Source organism: Geotrypetes seraphini, chromosome 9, assembly GCF_902459505.1.
Source record: "Geotrypetes seraphini chromosome 9, aGeoSer1.1, whole genome shotgun sequence".
NCBI lineage: Eukaryota > Metazoa > Chordata > Amphibia > Gymnophiona > Dermophiidae > Geotrypetes > Geotrypetes seraphini.
In genome coordinates this window covers 180,032,867-180,056,099 of record NC_047092.1, presented here as the reverse complement: position 1 = coordinate 180,056,099, position 23,233 = coordinate 180,032,867, and the positions used below count along the sequence as shown (strand labels likewise).

The 23,233-nt window shown below is 41.0% G+C and overlaps 1 protein-coding gene across 3 annotated transcripts in view; it reads right to left on the bottom strand.

Moving 5' to 3' along the window:
• The window catches only part of ATP13A3 (ATPase 13A3), a 164,198-nt gene that overhangs the window by 94,543 nt on the left and 46,422 nt on the right, over nt 1-23,233 (bottom strand). For all 3 annotated transcript variants that reach the window (XM_033958171.1, XM_033958170.1, XM_033958169.1), the window contains exons 12-17: nt 16,967-17,124; nt 13,299-13,487; nt 12,181-12,242; nt 5,823-5,973; nt 2,973-3,089; nt 399-416 (exon numbers count right to left, since the gene is read on the bottom strand). In XM_033958171.1, the coding sequence (XP_033814062.1) occupies nt 399-416; nt 2,973-3,089; nt 5,823-5,973; nt 12,181-12,242; nt 13,299-13,487; nt 16,967-17,124 (695 nt within the window). The remainder of the gene's footprint in view (nt 1-398; nt 417-2,972; nt 3,090-5,822; nt 5,974-12,180; nt 12,243-13,298; nt 13,488-16,966; nt 17,125-23,233) is intronic.

The window sequence follows — 23,233 nt, the reverse complement described above, 5'->3', positions numbered from 1 at the left end:
GTGGTTGTGCACCAGAGCTCCTTCCAGAACTTAGTATTATGGGTTCTAAATTCAGACACCAGTTATTCTTGTTTCATTCCTGAAGGTCCATGAACACCTTTTGCAGAATCCCTAGCAAACATGGGCTGACCAGCATATGGATTAAAATAAAATTTCAAACACATTCTTGTCAAGAAAGAACAGTAGCACCTAGTAAGGGAGAAGGGATCTAACAAAACTAGCAAAGTGACAAGACACAGGTAAATGTAAACCAGGATACCCTTATAAAAACCCAATTCCAAAATACTACCAAGTTAAAAAAATATATATAATAATAATAAACATATGAAACAAAGCACAAATGTTATGCAGGATACCAGACAGGTCATTAACTAAGGCAGGCATAATTTTTAACTTACCGAGAGTTCAAACAATTCCTGAAAAAGAAACATTGAGAAAATGTCTTCAAAATTTCACAAAACATTGAGCGTATTAGCAAGAATCAAATACATATTTCTCTGAACATACATAAAATATGGAGGACAATTCTACTTAGCTTCTGAAAATGTCTAGCCCTTACCCAGGATAAATTACATGCTAAGATCAATAATGTGCTTATTTTTACTTTTAGTATAATGGGGAGGGAGATATTTTGAAGAAAAAAAAAAAAAGCCTAAATTACTTTTTCAAAACTATGCAGATTTTCAAAGAAAAAAAAAGTACCCACAAAATAGTAAGTAGGTGCAAATCTTGTGTACTTTTTCTTAGGACATTTTTCAAAGGGGAAAGTATGGCGAAATTAGATCTTACCTGCTAAATTTCTTTCCATTAGTCCCACTAGATCAATCCAGAAACTAGTGGGTTATGTCCATCAACTGGTTGGCTTTTTGGCTGGCACTGTGGAGCAAGAACCAGAAACTCGGTTCCTCCAGTTCCCAGAGAATTTTTGTCTGGAACCTTGATAAGTTCTCTGGTTAGAGGATCCTGTGGAGTACTGGAGAGAGCGTCAAGAGCCACGAAAGGACCTACGGCTATAGCCTCTGGCTGCTCGGGGTCTGCTGTCTGGTAAAGATCTTAGTCGGCAAAACAGAGGGATTCTCTCCTTGGTCCAAAGCCGATATCGCCACCTGGTCCTTCATATGGAGATATTGCCTCTCCCACAAAGGAAGCCTCACTTTGGCAAAAATAAAGGAATTAAATCTGATCCCTCATCCTTCGAGTCCCTGTCCATCGGGGAAGAAGTGCTCCGAGCATCCAGAGGAGCCTGTGCACTGGTTCGCTTACCAGAGAACCTAACAGATGGAGTTCTGCCTTATGCATAAGCTTGCCAAAGGAGATTAATGAACTCTGGGGTAAAAACCTGAGTAAGCAACTCTCCTTCCCCCTTAGGATGGAGCAAATATCTTTTCTTAGACTGCGAAGAATCTATGCCCTTACAGTGCACACAGGGAGGCTATCTTGGGGCTCCAGAAGGTATTTTGTTCCTACAGATCGGACCATCTGCTTTCTCCAGGTCTAGAGGACTATGGAGGGGCTAACCCGAAGCTCCTGCCTCTCCATCCTGTGTCACATGGCATATGGCGCAAAGGCTCTCTTCAGTCACTCATCTGCACAAATGAGGCAAGAAATAGGGGTATTAAGGTTTGAGGACGCCATCCTTGGTAGCTGGAGAAATCCAAAATGGTCACCGTGACTTAAAAAAAAAAAAAAATAATCAAATAATTTTAAAGGAGGGGGGCCAAAGATCTAACTGCAGAAACAGTCAAAACACACTTTAAGATTTCCCTAATTTTCCCCATAGGCTGTCACAGCCTATACTCACAGACCATGTGCTGGTGAAATGGTGTTGCAGTTTTCAAAGTGTAACTGGATCAGGAGAGGCTTTCTCCCTCAAACTGTCAGTCAACTTTCATGCTGAGATCTTTGGGCTGCCAGTTGGACCTTAGCCGGACTGATCCTCTACCCCCGAGGACCACAATACACAACGAGGAAAGGAGGGTAGGCAAAGTTGCAGCCGGCACACTGATTGCCTTTGAAAGACCACTATTGATGCCTAACAGCCTGGGCTCAAGCTCCTGACTAAGTCAGGAAGTGAGCAAGTGTTGAGGGCTCGGAACCTTGAGCTCCACAAATCTTCAAGCAAGCTGGCTGTACAGGTTCCCAAAGGATATACTTGCCAGCTATAAGCTAAAATGTCTGCTCCTCTCCAAACAGGCAGAGCAGTCCCTGTGGAACTGGGAGCTTTGACAGCACAGGAAAAAAAAAATTTGCGAAGCTGCTGAAAAACCAGTAAACAAACAGAGCAGATCAGAAAGACACCTTCATGCTCACTTGCAAAAGAAAAAACTTGAAGGGGTCAGTAGAGATCATGAAGGAGGAGGAGTTGAAAAGCTGCGATTGACATTTTTTGCAATATTTTGTGAGCACAGATGGATAACCCCTTTGGTTCAGCATACCATCTCTAATGCACTGGAAAAAGGAATTTAGGCCTATATATCAGATGTGGTGAAGGGATGTGATCACCAGCACTGTAGTGGGTTTGCAGGGGGGTAGGTTATCCCTTTAAAATTGTTTTTGAATGTATGTTATTTATGGCTAATTTCATCATCTTTGAAGTATATTGTTGTCTTTTTGCTAACTAATGTCTTCAATAAAATATTAAACTATAAAGATAACACAAAGATGAAAAATTTAGTTTTTGAACTTTAAAACAATCTGAATACTTGTTTGTTAAATGCTAAAATATATATCCTTAAACCAATGGTGTGCCTTACAATTTTTGTGCCTTGTCAGTGTGCCGAGATGAAAAAGTTTGAAAATCAATGCACTATAGCCCCTGAGAGCAGCCAAGTTTTGATGCCCTTACTCAAACTTAGGTGATCTGCAAATAAACATCTGACATTTAATTTGCTTGAATTTTGTTGATAACATGCATACTTAAAAAGTGGCAACTCAGTTTGCTATGAAAGAAATCATCATTTTTTAAAGCTCACCATTTCTTCGGTTTCAGTAAGTTTGGGCTCAGAAAATAGCTGCTTTGGTGGTTTTACAACAGTAGGCATGATTTGATTATGAAGAGCCGTTTCTTCCTCTGTTGCCTCCTCAAGAATCTAGAAGGAACACAGCACATTAATGGGGCAATTTTCAAGAAGATTTGCAAATGTAACTGGGTATTTACCCCAAAAAAAGGCCTTTTGAAGAAGTCATCCAGGACCCTAAGTGGAGGGAAATCTGTGCATTACTGATAGCATGCTTGAAAGAAAAGTAGTGCTGAGGGTGGGGCCAAACCAAACTTGCAGTACACACAGATTTCATTTTGAAATGTGCCTTTCCTTCATACTTTACATTCAATAGTGAATTTCCCTTGCAGGCTCCCCTGCAAGCCTAGGAGAGCTGAAATTAAAGAAAATCATTAATGGAAGACTAAGTTGAGCCTATGCAAGAATCCCACTAAGTTTCTTTATTGACCAGAATACTACAGAATGGTTTCCAACCTTCAGAAAACCATATATATTCGAATATAAGTCGATCCAAATATAAGTCAAGACCCTCTTTTCCCCCCATAAAGGAGGAAAAATGGTTGACTCTAACATAAGTCGGGCGGCTTAATATTCGACTGTCTTGCCCGGCTCTGCACCCAGCCCCCTCCTTGGCAAGCTCTGCACCCAGCCCCCTTCCTTCCTTCTCTCCCTCCCTCCCCTGTCAGGCTCTGCACCCTTCCTTCCCTCCCTCGTCAGGTTCTGCACCCTCCCTCTCTCCCAGGCTCTGTGCTGCCACGAGTTTCTTCGGCCGTTGAACAGGAGCGCAATTTGGCGGCTTACTTACTGGCTCCCGCTATGTTTACACAAGATTACAGTTAACCATTCTAAGTATGCTATATTTACACCCTCCTAAATAGGTTAACCATTACAACTAACTAATCTATATTTACATGCATCCTAAATAGCTCTAGCAATGTGTACTATATTCGTTCTATTTACTCTCATCCACGATAATTCTAGTTACACGCATCCTAATTTATTTTAGTTCCGTTTACTATATTAGAAACATTGAAACATGAAGGCAGATAAAGGCCAAATGGCCCTTCCAGTCTGCCCATCCACAGCATCCACTATGTCCTCCTCTCCCTAAGAGATCCCGTATGCTTGTCCCACGCTTTCTTGAACTCAGTCAGTCTTTGTCTCCACCACCTCTACCAGAAGATTATCCCACGCATCTACAGCCCTTGCTGTAAAATTCATTACCTTAGATTACTCCTCAGCCTATGACCTCTTAACTTCATCCTATGGCCTCTAATTTTGGAGCTTCCTTGCAAATGATATATCTTAAACATTTCTGGAAAGATCTACTATGTGCATACATGTCACGTCATGTCTTCCTATTGTGTTCCTAGTAGTGGGGGAAAGGTTATCTCCTTTGCTATCTTCTGCATGATCCTCAAATGAAAGATGCCTTCATGTGAGGATTTGTTTCTGATGGTGTTCTTATAGGATCCTTTACACCAAATGATGGAGGAGAAGCTTCTGAGAGATCTAACAGTCCTAAGTGAAAAGCAATAGAGTCTGGAGAGGACGGTGGTAGCAAACATGTGGCTCGTGTTCTGAATCATACACAGATTTTTTTTTCCTTTTTTAATACAATAGGCTTCTTGAGAAGAAAACAGAATACAGCACAAAACCTTTTTAAAAACAGCAGTTTTGACTTGTCTATTCACTAGAGCAGAAGAAATGAAATTAAAAACGGAGGAAACAACTGCAAACAGGAAGGACCATGCAAGCTCAGGAACTGTCGAAAAGAATTTCTGTCCCTGTGCCATAGGACGCCACCGCTCACGAGTGCCTGACTCAATCCTGTTTGCTTACTGGGACTTCAAATTGAATCAACTAGCTATGTTAAAACCACACACAGAAGATTAACAATGGCATTTTCATGTCTACAAATTACTACTTTCAACTTCTGGTATGAACTTTGCAGTAGACATTCTGATTAGCTACAACCCATGCCAACTTATTTTTATAGCATCTCAAAAGTGAGACTTTCAGCTAAAAGTCTTGATTTCTTAGACATACACAGAAAAATCTTCAACTGACTGGGATGAGCTGATGGATTTACGCTGGATAGTTCTTTGTCTACAAAGAAATAAGTCTCTGCCATGGTTAGAAGCTATTTCATGAGCCTTCATGAAGTGTAGAGCCTCAGCTTTTTAGGACAGGTTCATCAGTTACTTCATGCTGCAGTAACTAGTCAATTGGACTACTATAATTCTCCTGAACAAGGCTTCTGCTATAGGGCCCAAAAAGACTACAGATAAGAACTGGAAGATGTATTTTGGACTATTATGAATAATATAATCTGTCTATTCCACCCCTGTGTTGTGTATATGAGGGTTGTATAATTCTTAATCCAGCAGCAACCAGATATTACAAATTTTTAACAGGTTTTAACATATGATGCCAACATATATTAGTCTTGGGTCTTCACAGAAAGCTGTGTTGTCTACGAATTTTCAGGGATAGTCAAAGTTAAATTATATACAGAAGGCATTCAGGATGGTTAGCCCAGCAATGTGGAATGCCCTGCTACCAGATATCCACTAAGACATGACTTGCATACACTTTACAAAACTGGCCCAAGACATGGCTGTTTACACAAGGCTTTGGCTGAATTGTTATTGCTTAATTAGTCGTTATTTGTATTGGTACATATTTTTTATTGTGCATTGCTATGAGTTTTTCTCTGAAAGATGGTAATCAAATTCAAGGAAATAACTCTTGCTCTGTGAAAGCTTCGGTAACTTCAGGAACCATAATTCAAATCAAAAGCAAAACTAAAAAGTACCTTACCCATCCTATGGCTTCAAACATTTTTAAATCAAGTGGATCTCCTGAAAGCACCCCTTCAATTTTTGTAAGTGAATGACAAGTTGCCATGCAGGCAACAAACTGAGACCTCATCAGGCTCTCGCTGCAAGCCTTCTCTTCAGGCACAAGGAAACTAAAAGAATAAGAATATGTTAATTAGTTCTGATCTCATTACATCTTAAAAAATAAACTTAAGTGCTCGACAGATAAATGAAAAGTAGTAATATCAATATACTCAAAAGAATACACTAGACAGACCTGATGAAAAACCTTCAATAAGGCTCACAAAAACTAGCAAATAGTGTATTCATTTTAATCTTGGGAAAATATGATGGTAAATCCCAAAAAACACTGGTGGTGGTTTTCTTTACTGACCTCCTTCCTGCAGGGGACTTTAAATATTTTGTTATGGGTAAGTGTTATTGCAGTAACTCAGTGGTTAGAGCAGCAGGTGATCCTGAATTACTTAACTACTGCCTCAGGCATAACCTTCAATTGTTAGGCCTGTGGGGATAGGAAATAGCTAGTGTACCTGAACATAAATTCACCTTGAGCCACTTCTGAGCCAGCTGTCAGAGATCAGAATTGGCTTATCGGATTGGTTTCAGCTGGTTTCAACTCCAATACCAAAGAGAACAGTCAGCTGATCTTAGAGAGTGTGCTTGTCTTGAACCAGGTATAGGTAAATGAAGAAGTGTTGTAGAAAGAATCCTCAATTAAATTTAAGAACATCCGATAAGCTACTTTAAAACTGGAATACATGACTATCTTCTAGCCTAATCAATACCTTTTCTTTTTTTTTTTTACTTCCTTTCAAATGCAGGTTCAAATTTCAGAGGACCAATTTAAATCTTTAGGACCTGAGGAGGTAGATATTTCTCTCTCCAAAATGTGAACAGGATGAAACAATAAAAGTGAATGAAAATTTTTTTTATTACACAGGTAACAAATATGTGAGCAATGGAATCCTTTACATCTTTTTTGGTGGGGGAAGAGTCCAAACTATTAAAATGATGATATTGCCTGTGGTTTGTTATCAAATGGGAATGTTACCAGTTTTTTTTCAGGGATCCTTCTATAAAAAGTTAAATAGTATCCATCGGGCGGGAAGGCACTGGCGCATGCGCGGTGCGTGCATCTCGAAACTTCTGAGTTTCTTCAAGCAAGACATGCTTGTGAGACGTCCGTATCGGGGCTCTGTCGGATGACATCACCCACTAGTGAGAATACCTGCCTGCTTGTCCTGGGATAACATTACATTACATTACATTAATGACTTCTATTCCGCCTGTACCTTGCAGTTCTAAGCGGATTACAACAAAAAGATAACTGGACATTTCCAGGAAGAGGAATACAATTAAAGACGTTGGGCCTAATACATCAAAACGATAGCTGGACGTTTTCAGGAAGAGGAATACAGTTAAAGGCGTTAGGTCTAAATCACATTTTGAAGGGAGGATCCTAAGAGGGGGAGAGAGGGGAGAAGAGTGGGGTTAGGAAATTAGGATGATTTCTTGAATAGTATGGTTTTGATTTCTTTTCGAAAAGCTTTGAGGTCAGTTGAAGCTGTCAGTAGGTTGGTGATGGAGGGGTCCAATTTAGCTGCATGTGTTGCTAGTAGGTTGTCGTACATCTTTTTGCGCTTAGTTCCTTTATAAGGGGGGTAGGAGAAAGGGGACTGGGTTCTCCTTTGTCTGGAAGAGAGGTTCCTATTTAGGCGGTTGTTTAAGTGGGAGGGTACCGTTCCGTTTAATGTTTTGAATAATATGCAATATAGCTTGAATTGGATGCGGGCTTGTATTGGAAGCCAGTGTGAATCTAGGAAGGCGTTGGTGATGTAGTCAAATTTTCGAAGGGAATAGATCATTCTGAGGGCAGTGTTCTGGACGGTCTGTAGTTGTTTTATTAAGTAGGTGGGACAGGAAGGTAGAGGATATTGCAATAGTCCAGTAGACTTAGGACTAGGGATTGAACTATGAGTCTGTATTATTCTTTGCCGAAGAATTTTCTAATTTTGCGAAGGTTGCGCATGGTAAAGAACCAATTACAGAGGAAGGGGTAAATTTTCCTAATTTTTATAGGTATCATCAAGCCTATATTTTGCGCCAAGGTATGCATTGGGTCCTCCCAGAGCCCACTGAAAATATCCCAGATTGGTTATGGTTGGAATGGGGACTCATTTTTCCTCTGCGATTATGCCATGTTCTCAGTATCAAAATGCCTAGATTATTTAAAGAAAACAGAATACTAGTAGATACGTGGAAAACATTACAATATGTCAATAATTTAATACCTATTCCAATTCACAAATCAACAAATTAAACTATATGGCTAAACTCCAAGATTCAAATTGGCGGATTTAAGATCATCTGGAAGCATTGGATGATAGCAGGAAAGTTATATCTAATGGTAAGCTGCTTGACTTTTCACAGTTGCAACATAAATTTGGACTTAATAAATCACAAAGTTTTAGATGGTTGCAACTGAAGCAGGCTATTCAGGTGGGGTTCCCTGAATGGAAAAATTTATTACATAAGAATATATTCAGTGGGGGGGGGATGGGGATGTATGCTATATGTTTTAATTAGTTTATTCCTAATGGATGGGATGGGGAGGGGGGGTTTATATGCTTTTGGCAATAATAATTGAGAATGTCAAGTGATTTGTACGAATTATTTGATTGAATATTGTACACTTGTTGAAAGATATGAAAATGAATAAAGATTAAAATATATATATATATATATATATATATATATATATATATATATATATATGTATATATATAGTTTGGTATTCTTGTGCTTTCAGATGGACTTCCTGGGACACCAGGCCGCACAGTGATATAAATTGTTATTTGGATTGATAAATAAGAAACCAAAAACTGGTCTTAGGGACATTTGGAGTATTGAGATTAAGCACCAAATTTCTGCATCTCAATGGCCACGAATCTGGACTTGGAGGTTGAGATGTACAATGACAGCATCTATGAGACAAACTTGGTTTTTTCTGTTACATAGAGCATTATGGACCCCTGTTCGGTTACAAAAGTTAGATAGCTCTAAGTCAAATAAATGTTGGCATTGTCATCTCGAAGTAGGGACCTTTAGATCATTTATTGTTCTATTGTCCACTTATTTTGGCGTTTTGGAATTCAGTATGGAGCCAAATAAATTCTTTATTGGAAAATCCAGGGCATTGTCTTATGATACTGTGTTATTTGGCATGTCAATGAAAGCTAAAAGTCAAATATCATCTAAGAACAACAGACTTTTATTAATAATGACAGGAGTCGCCATACAACAAATTACAAGCAATTGGAAGGGGCTTAACTATAGTTTTTGGTGGAATTCATTGTGTCATATGTATGAAATGGAAAGAACATTAGCCATTCAGAAAGGGAATTTTAAGAAATTTCAGATTTGGGAGCCATTAGCAAAATATTGTAACATCTAATAATCGTTTTCCCCTATAAACATGCACATTCAGGAGGGGGGAGGTTTGATAGGCTAATAAATTTAGATATATTGAATTGAGGGTCATTATAGAACTTATATATGTTAGTCATTGTGATTGTTTAGGAGGGAGGGGGGAAATAATTTTGAAATAGATATTAATAAGAATATTAAGCGTGATATTGAAGTAAAAAATGTTGTATTTATTGTTACACTTATTGTAAGATTTGAAAAATAATAAAGAATTGGAAAAAAAAACAACAAAATGTGAACAGGGCTACAACTAAAGATTATATAGTAATGTAGTAAATGACAGCAGATAAAGACCCAAACGGTCCATCCAGTCTGCCCTATAATTACATGCTTTACAATTTCTTTTTTTTTTTTTTTTTTTTTTAAGATTCTTTATTCATTTTTAAAACTTGAATTGTGCACAAAAGATGATGCATTTACATAAAATATTATCATTACAAGCTTTACAATTTCATGATTAAATTAAAATGTCATAGACTTTAGAAGTCCACCCAGGTCTGTCCTTAGATTCCAATTATTGGAGTTGCTGTTGAAGCTCACTCCAGCCTATCCAAGCCATCTTATTTGCAGGATTCAGACTGTGAAAGTCTGCCCATTCATATTCTAATTAACAATCCTCTGTGTTCATCCCACGTTTTTTTGAATTCTGTCACCACTTTCCTCTCCACCACCTTCCTCAGAAAGGCATTCCAGGCATCCATCACCCTCTCCATGAAAAATAATTTCCTAACATTACTCTTAAGTCTACCACCCTTAATCTCAATTTATGTCTTCTAGTTTTACCAAATTTCCCTTCTCTGGAAAAAAAAATTGATTCTATATTAAATACTTTTCAAATATTTAAATTTCTGAATCATATGTAATGTAATGTAATGTAATTTATTTCTTATATACCGCTACATTCGTTAGGTTCTAAGCGGTTTACAGAAAATATACATTAAGATTAGAAATAAGAAAGGTACTTGAAAAATTCCCTTACTGTCCCGAAGGCTCACAATCTAACTAAAGTACCTGGAGGGTAATAGAGAAGTGAAAAGTAGAGTTAGAGGAAAAATAAAATAAACATTTTAACAAGACAGCATTGATCTAAATACTTTGGAAGGTAGAAGAGAGGAGAGAAAGGAATAGAAGCATGATGAAGCATATCACCTCTGTCCCTCCTCTCCTCCAAAGTATACTTGTTGAGGTCTTCTAGTCTCTTCTCATACTTCTTTTGGCGCAAACCCCCTACCATTTTCATCACTTCCTCTGGACTGCTTCAAGTCGACTTATATCCTTGGCCAGATATGGCATCCAAAACTGAACACAATATTCCAAGTGAGGCCTCACAAACACCTCCTTTCTTCTGCTGGTTATACTTCTCTCTATACAGCTTAGCATCTTTCTGGCTACAGCCACCACCTTGTTGCACTGTTTTGTTGCCTTCAAATCCTCAGACACTATCATCCCAAGGTCCCTCTTCCCATTCGCACATATCAGCCTCTCGTCTCCCAGCAAATATATCTCCTTCAGATGTCTACTCCCCAAATTCATATCTCTGCAACTTAGCCAGACATAACACCAGTCTTCCAAATTTACAGATCCTTTTTCATGTTTTGCACTCCCTACGAGGTGTCCACTGTTACAAATCTTGGTATCATCTTCAAAAAGGCAAACCTTACCTTCTAATCCATTGGCAATATGACTCAAACATATTAAACAGAATCGGTCCATGTAACAATTCTTGAGGCACTCCATTACTTGCTTTTCCTTCCCTCCAACAAATTTCATTAACCACCACTCTGACGTCTGTCCATTAACCAGTTTCTAATCCAATTCACCACTCTGGGTCCTAACTTCAGCCCGTCAAGTTTGTTCAAGAGCCTCCTATAAGAACTGTGTCAAAGGCTTTACTGAAATCTAAGTAAATCTAATTCTCTGGTTACCCAGTCAAAGAATTCAATCAGATTCATTTGACATGATTTACCTTTAGTGTTGTCTTGGATCTGGTAATCCATTAGATTCTAGGAATTTCACTATTATTTCCATCAGCAATGCTTCCATTATTTTTCCAATAATCGAAGTCAGGCTTATCGGTCTGTAGTTTCCTGCTTCATCTCTATGACCACTTGTGTGACGAGGAACCACATCTGCTCTTCTCCAATCCCACAAATCACTCCAGTCTCCAGGGATTTATTGATCAAATCTTTAAGTGGATGCACCAGAATCTCTCTGAGCTCCCTCAATATCCTCAGACGGATCCTGTCTAGTCCCATGGCTTTGTCCACTTTCAATTTTTCAAGTTATTCATAAACACTTTCTTCTGTGAATGGTATGGCATCCACTCCATTCTCTTGTGTAACATTGCCAGCCAATCATGGCCCTTCTCCAGGATTTTCTTCCAAGAACACAGAAGTATTTGTTTAGCACTCAATAAGAAATTTCCTAATCCCTTATTGGTCCCATTTGTCTTGAATAGATTGTAAGCTGTCATACAGACTGTCTCATATATGTTTGATGGACAGAGCTACGTGTGTCTCGTAGCACTATAGAAATAAGTAGCAGTAGATTTATGACTCGATACAAATCCTTTAAGTTTTCAACTTGGTAACTCGAGGAGTTTGTTAACTTACTCCAATGGCTTACTCTGTATGTTAGAATGTAATTTATATTATTTAATACTTGTGATTTCAGGATCATGTAAGTGATCTTCTGCCTTATAGTTAAGACTGTTCATGTAAGCAAGCTCAATTGATTTCAGAAAGATGGCATATGAATCCCTTTAAATAAAGTGCTCAGTTTTGTTTGAAAGAAGAGTAGTAAACATTACTTTTCTTCATCAAAGTCCTGCATATTAAAAACAGTTTCCTTACCAGGCATGTTCTACTCTTTGGATGCCCCAGAGGTCCAAACCATCTTCTGTTAGAGTTCCAGTCTAGGAATAAATTAAATCAGAGGATGAGAGTCTGTGCTACTTATTCTCCAAAACCAACATTAAGGGAAGTATATGCAATCTGTTAGCCACATGGATAGTTAGTGCATGCTTGGCAGTTCCTGGCACACTGTGGACAAACCTTGTTCAAAGGCCTAATAAATCAATTTTACCATGTAGCTTTAAGAATATTCACTTATATAGTAAACACTGTCTCATATGTGTTTGGTGGACTGAGCTCAGAACTTTTCTCCTTATTAGCATATTAGACATTCAAATAATAACAAGCTTTTATTAATTATGACAGGAGTCGCCATACAACATATTACCAACAATTGGAAAAATTACAATAGGCTTAGCTATACATTTTGGTGGAATTCATTATGCCATATTTATAAAATGGAAAGATCAATTGCCATTCAAAAAGGGAATTATAATAATTTTAAAAAGATTTGGGGGCCATTAACAAATTATTGCAATGAATAGACATCATTTTCCTAATGAAAGTACATTTACATGTAGGGGGAGGGGGGAGGGTAAATAGTTCTTTTAAAGGTCTGATTAATAGATTGAAATATAATATATAAATGATATTTTGAATTAAATTACTTGTGGGAAGTGTGGATGGGGGGAATAAATTCATGTATGTAAAATCATAATTGTATGAATATCAAGTGATATGTAAAAGTTAATATGATGTAGTATTGTGCACTTGTTGTAAGATGGAAAAATGAATAAAGAATTAAAAAAAAAAAAAAAGACATTCTAAAAAGCCCTTTCACTGAAGCTTGGCTCCCACTGTCAGGCTTTAGGCTCCATGGCACTTAACGTTCATGCTAAGCTTTAGTAAAAGGGCCACTTCATTTTTTGGGACATGAGAATACAATGCAGGTTTATATACCACTGCAGAGAAAACCATATACATACAATATAAAAATTTACAACTACAGTACTTACATATTGCTACATTATTTCTTACTCTTAAAATTCTTCCCAATTTTTTTTAAATGTATGTTACCACCTATTCATAAGCTGAAAAAAAATTTAAAAACTGATCACCTTATCAAAACAAACAAGATTTAGTTGCCCACAAATATTGATCCTCTGAGGACTGATGCAGAAGATGCCAATTTTCTTTAGACGTCTCTGTGCATATACAATCCCAGCAGTCATCGCAGCAGGGAGTGCCGGAGGTACAGTAATGGTAATGATGTCGAGAGATTCAATAATGATTATGCTAGCCGAAACCTAAATTTACAAAGGTTAAAAAAAAAAAATTTACTTAGTCATGAAACAAGACTGTTCTAATTTTAATTGATAACGCAAAGGATTATTACGTGATTGCTAAGAACATTAAACAAGCAGTAGTCCAGGCTAAAGAATCTGGCAAAAAAATAAACTGTTACAAGACAGACAATCCATTCAAACAAATGAAGCCGTCAACTTTTGGGCAACTGAAGTTAGGGGATACAGATACAAGATTTTGTTTTAAGTAAGGCAACCTGGACACAAGAAAAGAAATGGGCCCTGTGGGACAGGTCTGTATTCTAAACTGCACCTCAAGAATCCCTTTACCATCAATAATGAGATGTGAAAGTATGGATCAAATTTCCAAAAAAGGCCAATCAAGTCAGTTGCTGATGCAGCCATGGGTTGGCCATTATAATATCTGACTGGACATTAAGGGAAGTATATGCAATCTGTTAGCCAAATGGATAGTTAGTGCATGCTTGGCAGTTCCTGGCACATTGGAAAGAAAAAAAAAAAAAAAAGCTAAGTAGACTTTTGTTCCACGTAGAAGGTTAAAATCCAAAGTGTGTAAGATACATTTACAGGCCCCACTCGCACCCCGACAGGCCCCACAAAAGGACAGCATGCTCTGGAAGAACCTGTCTCTTGAGAGCCCAGGAGACTGAAAAGCAGCCGCCCTTCAACCGGAGCAGAAATGGCGGAAATCACGCCCATGCCCACAAGCAGCGCCGCCTCAAGCCAGCGGCCTAGGCCTATCCTCAGGCAAACAAGGCACTTTAGAATCAGTGAGAGTCTGAACCAACTTGTCCAGGTCCTCACCAAACAAGAAAGATCCTTTAAAAGGAAACTTCGTCAACTTAGCTTTGGACACCAAATCCACCAACCAGGCGCGAAGCCGCGAGGTATGGCGTGCTGCCACTCCTAAGGCCAGAGACATGGCAGAAGCTGGCAAGGTCATACATGGCATCCGAGACATAAGAAGCACCCAATTCAATTTTGGCTACTGCTTGCCTTAGCAAATCCCAATTCTCAGATTTATCATCAAGTACATGCTGGGCCCAACGAAAACACGCCTGAGCCACCAGCCTGCCACACATAGCTGCCTGGACTGACAGAGCTGTTTAAGAAGGGACTCCAACTTACGCTCCTCCGGGTCCTTCAAGGCTGCACCGCCCTCAACATGCACGGTATATGCCTTTTAGAGATGGCCGAGACCACCGCATCCACTATAGACAACTTCAGAGTATCCCTATCCCCTTCTGGAATGGGATACCGGCGGGCCATGGAGCGTGCAAAGCGAAAAGGGGCTTCCGGCACCTGCCACTGTGCGAGCATGATGTCCCGAATATCCTGATGCATAGGAAAAGAGCGGGAAGCAGAGCGAATCCCCTTAAGCAAGGGGTCCACCTTACGTGGGGGCTCCGACATGGGGTCCTCATTAACTCATGGAGCTCTTCCCACTGAAAAATGCGCACAATAGACCCATCTTCACCGGCTGGGGGGTGCTCAAACCCCTCACTGGCGGAATCCAGCCCCCCAAGAGGATCCTGGAATTCTCCCCAAGGGTCCAGGTCCTCATTAACCACCTTGTACTCCTTTGGGAAAAAATCCTCATCCCAAGAGACCATCGGGCGTTTTGATGAGAGAGGAGTAGAAGGGGGCAAAACCACCGCTGTGTGGGGCCGCACTGGGGAAGACGTCGAGGGTACCCCCCCCCCCTCGGGGTGGACACTGAACCTCCTGCTGCTAGCACATAAGCTTTACAAAGTGCTAACATAAATTCAGGGGGAAAGACCCCCAGCAGCCCCAAGGGACTCCCTGCCCCAGCATACCTGACATACCTTGCCCCTGTATTTCCAGATCAGGGGGAAGGTCACCTGAGGTAACTGAAATGAATGAGGAGGATCCCGCTGAAACTGGACCTGAAACCGCCAAAATCAGAGCTCCTGCGGCCTGTCGTGTCTGAAAAGCCTGGGACTTTCCTGATGCTGAGGCCAAGGAACCGACTGACGCAAAAAGGGAATCCCCAGCCGAACCGGCAGTAAGGGAGTCCTGTGCTCCCTGTCGGCGGTTGGGGAACCCACCACATGGCTTCGAGGAAAGCCCGGGCTTCCCCATGATCCGAAGCCGAATCGCTCTGCTTGCACAGGCCGACCACGAGTACCTCACGCCTGGAGCACAAAGAGCACTTTTTCCCTTTAAAAGAGTTCATTGTGCTGAAAACCGCCCTAGCTGTAAAGAAAGTGCTGATTTGTTGAGAAAAAAAAAACCCACAGAAAAAAGGCAGTTATAAAGGGAAATGAGCCCTTTAGACTGGCCAACCCCAGGATTTTTTTATTTCTTTTTACTTAGTCAGAACAGACTCCACGGCTCTCAAAGCTGGTGGTCTGACCAACCAAGGGGCCAGGCCGCCTGCTGAGGCCCACTACAAAAATATGGGGCGGTGGAGGTAGGTGGGGGGAGGGACCCAGCACAAGACCCGCCAGGTTTAACACCCCAGAGGTCGGACAGATCCCCAAACAGAACCCGCCCAAGCTCTATCCTGCACAAAAAGGGGAACCAGGAGTCTACAAAGTTCCAAAAGTACTAAGAGGGGAGATGAAAAGCCTTACCACCTGCTACTGGAGACTGAGGAAAACTGGAGTAGCAAGAGCGGCATGCTATACTAATATACAAGTTTGATCTCAGTCTCCACCTGCTGGTAGCAGAGAGGCATATTACCCATTCGTAAGGACTATACCAGTCTACCAAGTTATACAGAAATGTGTGTCGCAGCCTTTCAAAAGCTTCCAGAATTTTTCTAAGCTATAAAGGCTTTTTCTCAAGTGAGCTCTGAAATCTACGTTAAAGGCTCTACATCCTCTGTCATTACAAAAATAAATTGCATAGTTCTCTGCATTGCAAGCATTTTTTTTTTTTTTTTTTGGCAATAGAGACAAGTAAAGGTGTGTCATTGCCACACCATTTTGGTGCATGGTCACATTTTGGTTTTAATGTGAAAGTAATCCCAAATAGAAACATCTAGGTTACAATAAATATAAAACATACTCTTGAAACTCATAATAGGGCCTCTTTCTTTTAAAGGAAACACTGGAAAACATTCAAAGCTGTGCCATTCGCTATGAGCTGACAAGTGGCATGGAGTCAGATTTCTGCATGCTATTGCACCCTAGTAAAAGAGGCCTTTTGTTTGTAAAACTTAGTGGGCATTAATAGATATTCTCACACACTAAATGCTGCGCATTCCATTTTATACCTATGGGCCCACGTGGCACACGGTGCATGCTGACGTCCATTAGCACATGCAAAGCTTTAGTACCAGTTGCTAGGTCTGAAGCTGCCAAATAAACTGAACAGACCAATTTAGGGCCAAACAATGACGGAAGAATTCAGAGTGACCTAATAGTGCTCTATGGACAACTTTAAAAAAACAAAACACAAACAACCCACTTGCCATAGACTCTGAAAACACTTACCTTATTTATTATGCTGTTGACAACTGTGTAAAGAAATCCGATGCCTGCCACTACTACAAGACAAAGCAGAAAAAGGTAGGCATCTCTGTAGAGCTTAAAGTCAGTTGGTTTTGGATACAGTATGGAACGGACAAGCTGCCCTTTCGAAGTACTGAATCCTATAAAACATTATAAAATAGATTAATGTTCTATGTCAGGAACAATAACAGTGAAATCTCCAGTGATCTCCTTCTAAACATCTGAAAATGGGAGGTACCAAGTCATGTTATTAGCAAAAGACTAATAATGTCAGTGAAAACGTGTGATCTTTGTTCACCACTAAGGGCCCGATCACTAACCTGCCTGATCGTGACCAATCCGTGTCCGATCCGGGCAGGGCCGATCGATTCTGCAAATAAGAATATTCTAATGGGAGCGATCAGAGGCACGCCCCGCACCAACCGCACAGATCCTTGAGCATGCGCCGACTATCTTCCTTGACTGCAGATGGTCTGCGCATGCGCTGGTCCTTCGTGCCCATCAGAATTTTTTTCTTTTTTACTTTTAACTTTACGTTGGTTTTTTTTTTTACTTGGCGAGCCCGTGGTTTTAACCCGTGGGTTAAAACCATGGTCTCGCACTGCAGGGAAGGGCAGGTGAGTCAGGGTTGAGCAAGGAGCAAGGTAACCAGAGAATTGAGGCAGAGAGCAGGGCAGCCAGAGCAGGAGAATCAGGGCAGAGAAGAGAGCAGAGCGACCAGAGCAGGAGAATCAGAGCAGAGAGCAGGATGGCCAGAGCAGGAGAATCAGGGCAGAGAAGAGAGCAGAGCGACCAGAGCAGGAGAATCAGAGCAGAGAGCAGGATGGCCAGAGCAGGAGAAGCAGGGCAGAGAAGAGAGCAGGGTGGCCAGAGCAGGAGAAGCAGGGCAAAGAAGAGAGCAGGGCGGCCAGAGCAGGAGAAGCAGGGCAGAGAGCAGGGGGGTCAGAGCAGGAGAAGCAGGGCAGAGAAGAGAGCAGAGCGACCAGAGCAGGAGAATCAGAGCAGAGAGCAGGATGGCCAGAGCAGGAGAAGCAGGGCAGAGAAGAGAGCAGGACGGCCAGAGCAGGAGAAGCAGGGCAAAGAAGAGAGCAGGGAGCAGGGCAGCCAGAGCAGGAGAATTGGAGCAGAGAGCAGGGTTTTAGCACAAGTGACTGGTCCTCACCAGTTTTTTTGATCGGCCAGCCAGTCGGTATGCCAGAAGTTTTGTGAATCGCGTCCTTCCTGCTTTGCATGCTGAATCCCCTCATTTGCATGCACAGATTGGGATCGGATCGGTACACAGGTTAGTGAATCGGGTCGGAGGGAAATCGGGTCACAAAGGGCTCGCAAACACAATTAGTTTGCTTAGTGAATCTAGCCCTAAAAGTATTAAAGCAGGCTGATTTTTTACATAAAACTTCATTAAGGCAGTTTCTAAACTGATAAAAATATTTCCTTTGTCTCAATCACTGAAAGCCTTTTGATTTTAATGGTTAAGTAGACTCTGTTAACCGGAACTCAAGCAACCAGAAGAAAAAAAAAAATCAAGAAATACTGTAATACTTTAAATAAAAATGAACAAAAAATCAATTTCTGGCAGAAATTTAAGTGTAAACTTAGCACGCCACACCTGAGTACGCCCACGCTTTGCCTACCACATGTCCAGTAGTTTGTCTGGAACAGTTTATGATATGGGGGATAGTATTAGTTAGGCCTACTTTTAATAGTAACTCTCAAGCAAGCAGAAACTACATTTATCTGGCATCTACCAATCCACATGGATGCCGGTTAACAGAGAGTCCACTAAATTTTATTTCTTTCCCACCCACCCCCACCCGACACAAGCAAGCAAATTAAGGAGTAGACAAGAACCCTACAAAGGTGATATATCAAGTTTAATAAACAATAAATGATAAACCCTGTCTTGACTCAACTACTTTTTAACATTAGACTTTCAGAAAGTCCAACAAAATTGTGCTTGTGGAATTCTGAGAACCGTACCAAATAGTATATTTTACAGTTTACATGAATTTATTGAGGTACTCAAGCAATTTTCCCTGTCAATTCCGGTGGGCTCACAATCTATCTAATGTACAAGGGGCAATGGGGGGGTTAAGTGAGTACCTGATTGTAAAACTGCTTAGATAATCTCAGTAGGCAGTATATAAAAATCTAATAAACTTGATCACAAGGAGCAAGCAGTAAGGGTTTGAACCCACAACCTCAGGGTGCTAAGGTTGGACATGACAATGAAGCCGACGGCACAGTGCACAGCAGCCGCTAAGAAAGCGAATAGAATGCTAGGTATAATCAAGAAAGGTATTACAACCAGGACAAAAGAAGTTATCCTGCCGTTGTATCGGGCAATGGTGCGCCCGCATCTGGAAAACTGCGTCCAATATTGGTCGCCGTACCTTAAGAAGGATATGGTGTTACTCGAGAGGGTTCAGAGGAGAGCGACACGTCTGATAAAAGGGATGGAAAACCTTTCATACGCTGAGAGATTGGAGAAATTGGGACTGTTTTCCCTGGAGAAGAGGAGACTTAGAGGGGATATGATAGAGACTTACGAGATCATGAAGGGCATAGAGAGAGTAGAGAGGGACAGAAAGAGAGAGAAAGGGAGAGAGAGAAAGAGAGAGAGAGAGAGAGATAGAGAACGATTGGAGAAACTGGGTCTCTTTTCCCTGGAGAAGAGGAGACTTAGAGAGGATATGATAGAGACTTATAAGATCATGAAGGGCATAGAAAGAGTAGAAAAGGAAAGATTCTTCAAACTTTCAAATAATAAAAGAACAAGAGGGCATTCGGAAAAGTTGAAAGGGGACAGATTCAAAACAAATGCTAGGAAGTTCTTCTTTACCCAACGTGTGGTGGACATCTGGAATGAGCTTCCAGAGGACGTAAAAGGGCAGAGTACGGTACTGGGGTTTAAGAAAGGATTGGGCAGTTTCCTCCTGGAAAAGGGGATAGAAGGGTATAAATAGAGGATTACTGCACAGGTCCTGGACCTTTTGGGCCGCCACGTGAGCGGACTGCTGGGCACGATGGACCTCGGGTCTGACCCAGCGGAGGCATTGCTTATGTTCTTATGTTTAACCACTGCGCCACACTATTCGGGGCCAAATCAAACTAAATATTCAGTAAAGCTCTAATTTTGAACAAATTGTACAGAGAAAGCTCCGAAAACCCAGTGGATTCACCAGAACATGTGTGATAATAGTGCTATGGGCCTGAAGTGATCTGGAGTTGTTATGCAAGGTACTCAATAGGTAATATGTGAGATCATGAGGACAATTCAGTCATGTGAAGAGAAAAAGTCCTGGAAAAATTACTGAGAGCTTGACCATTCAGATGGTCAAAAATTAAACATTAGAAACATACTTATTAATGTGGCAGTAGTATTAGGCAATGGCAAACGACTCCTGTAGTCTGCCTTGAAACATCATAGGGAGGATTCCTCACTGTGCATGCTGCCATGGGTCAGTAGTCGACTCAAAGGCATACACACACACACACACACACACACACACACACACACATACTATTGGGATAGGATTCTTCTGGAACTAATAAGATCATGAACTACACTGTGTATGACCCCTTTGCTGAATGTGCATCTCACTGCTCACTTGTAAAAGAAAAACATTATAAGACACTTGTATCTTGGTTTGTGATGAGAGTATCATGGAAGACTAAACTAACTGAGGCACCTACAATAATGAAATTTATTTATATGCATTCCTGTGATCCCTATATAAGAGGCTGGCTTCTGACCAGAATTTAGAACATATTTTGACTGCATTTTAAGACTTGTATGTTCCCATATTTTGATATATTAACAAACAATTGTTTGATCTGCTGCCTATATAAACTATTCATGAATACTTAAATAAAAAGAAAAAAATACATTAAATTTTGAGTTTTTCTAAATTTTTGAGGGGGAGAAGCATGATCAAATGGAGGATGGATCCCTACCTATAGCAAACACACGTTCCTTGCTATACTAAAGGTGAACTTGCAATGCCAAGGTATCAAACACGGTAACTGTTAAGTTAGTTTGAGATCTTGATGTACCACCTTTCAACATCCATCAGAGCGCATCAAAGTGGTTTAGAATTCAAAAGTGGTTGAAAAGGGAAAAAAGTTACAATGCATTAAAAGTGTAAAAGGAAAGAGTGCAGCGTTGCTGATGTAACTCTGGATCCCACCACTTCGCTCACCAAAATCAATCTCCAATGCTTCCCCAAACACTAGGATGAACAGATGGGTTCTGGGTTTTTTAAAGGCTGCTTTAAAGTGTCCATGGTTTAATCTCCCCCTTGAGTGGGCAGCAAGATCCAATCTAGAGAATGACACGGTGGCGGTTTACCCGCGGCCACCGCATTTTAGCCGCGGGTCATCCGCCGAAAACGGGGAAGAAAACTAGCAGTCGCTGCGGCGACGGGGACAAGGCCATTCACCGCCCGCGGGGCGGTGAATGGTCTTGTCTCCGCAGTGAGGTATCAAGGATCGCGCGGTCCCCGCAGCCACCGCCCGCCCGCCCGTAGCATTTAGCCAGCTCCCTCCCTCCACCTCACCTTAAATTTCGAGTTTTCCGGCTTCCTTTTTTCCGAGCCGCACGTGTTCAAAAATCCGTGCACGCGTGGCTGCGCGAGTCAATCAATCTTCTCCTCTGACGCAACCGGAAACAGGAAGTTGCAGGAGAGGAGAAGTTTGATTGATTCGCGCAGCCGCGCGTGCACGGATTTTTGAACGCGTGCGGCTAGGGAAAAAGGAAGCCAGCAAACTCGGAACGAATATAAGGTGAGGTGGAGGGAGGGTGGGGGCTGCTGGACCATTCTTCATTACTTTGCCATACTAATTCCATTCTATGTTAGGTGCCACGGACTCAGATTCGAGTCCTAGCGATGATGAGTTAAAGATCCCAAAAGAAGCCAACTTCTAAATCCAGTGGTTAGAGCTACACTACACTCCTTGTGACCCTGGGCAAGTCACTTAATCCCTATTGCTTCTGACACAATGGGCAGTTCCAAAGACCAAGACTGGCCAGTGTCAAAGACAGGATGCTGAGCTTGATAGACCCTTAGTCTCCACTGTTTTTAGTGATCAACAAAGTTCTATGTTTCTATAATCACCCTAATTCTGTTATCATTGGACTAGATATTCAAAATGATTTAAATGGCCAGGACAGGCTCCTGGCTGTTCAAATCATCTGTCCAGGGCTAACCAGGCATTTTCAATCTTCATGTTCAGCCCAAATGGTGTCACACAATTCAGCAAAAATACCCAATGTTGTTCCTCATAATTTAAATATTGCTCATAGAAGGAACAACATTGGGTATTTTTGCAAATGGAAATTGGAGGGTTAATTCCCTTGAAACAGCCAATTGAGTGAAACATGAATTCATGCTGGGACACAAGATAGGTTGAATTTGTTTTGAATTTAAAAAGAAAAATGATCAATGAAGAATACTATAATGGCAAGAAAATATAATGATAAAACAGCAACTAATTTTGCCTATTTTTATATATTAAAAAAGTACTACATAAGGTGAATGTCCATATTGCTGTCTGTTGTTCTGCTGAGCACTGGCATTGAAACAGCAAAATGCATTTATTGCATACTTGTCCTCTGTCGGAAACATTATGGTGGTATATTAGTTGTGTTAATAAAAATTTATAAACAAAGCCCTGCCAGCTGAACATCTCTTTCTCTAGTTCAGCAGCAGGAACTTTGATTTATAAGAATGGAATACGCTAAATATTAGAGTACTAAGGCTTATATGGATGCTGCGGGGACGGTGACGGGGCGGTGAATGGGATGGCAGTGGCGGTGACGGGGCGGTGAAAGGGATGGCAGTGACGGTGACGGGGCGGTGAATGGAATGGCGGTGACGGGGCGGTGCAGAGGATGGTGGGCCGGGGACGGGGCGGTGACGGGGACAGATTTTTTCCCCGTGTCATTCTCTAATCCAATCTAAGAGGGCAGAGTGTCTCGTCATATCTAAGCCATTAAAACAGTAGTAAGCAAATTTCCTTCTTCAGGGAGTATCTGTCCAGGAACACTAAGGCAATAGATTTAGCCAGTTACACGTTTTCTCCAGAAGCCAAAGAGATGTAGTGAAACCTGACAAATACTTATACTTACTTAACAATAAAGTTATCCCTTTAATTGGCAGATGGTGAAACAGATGCTTTATGCAACCTGATGTTGAACAAGGGTAACAGTGCCAAATAACAAGCATTTGGAGATGCAGATCTCCCATA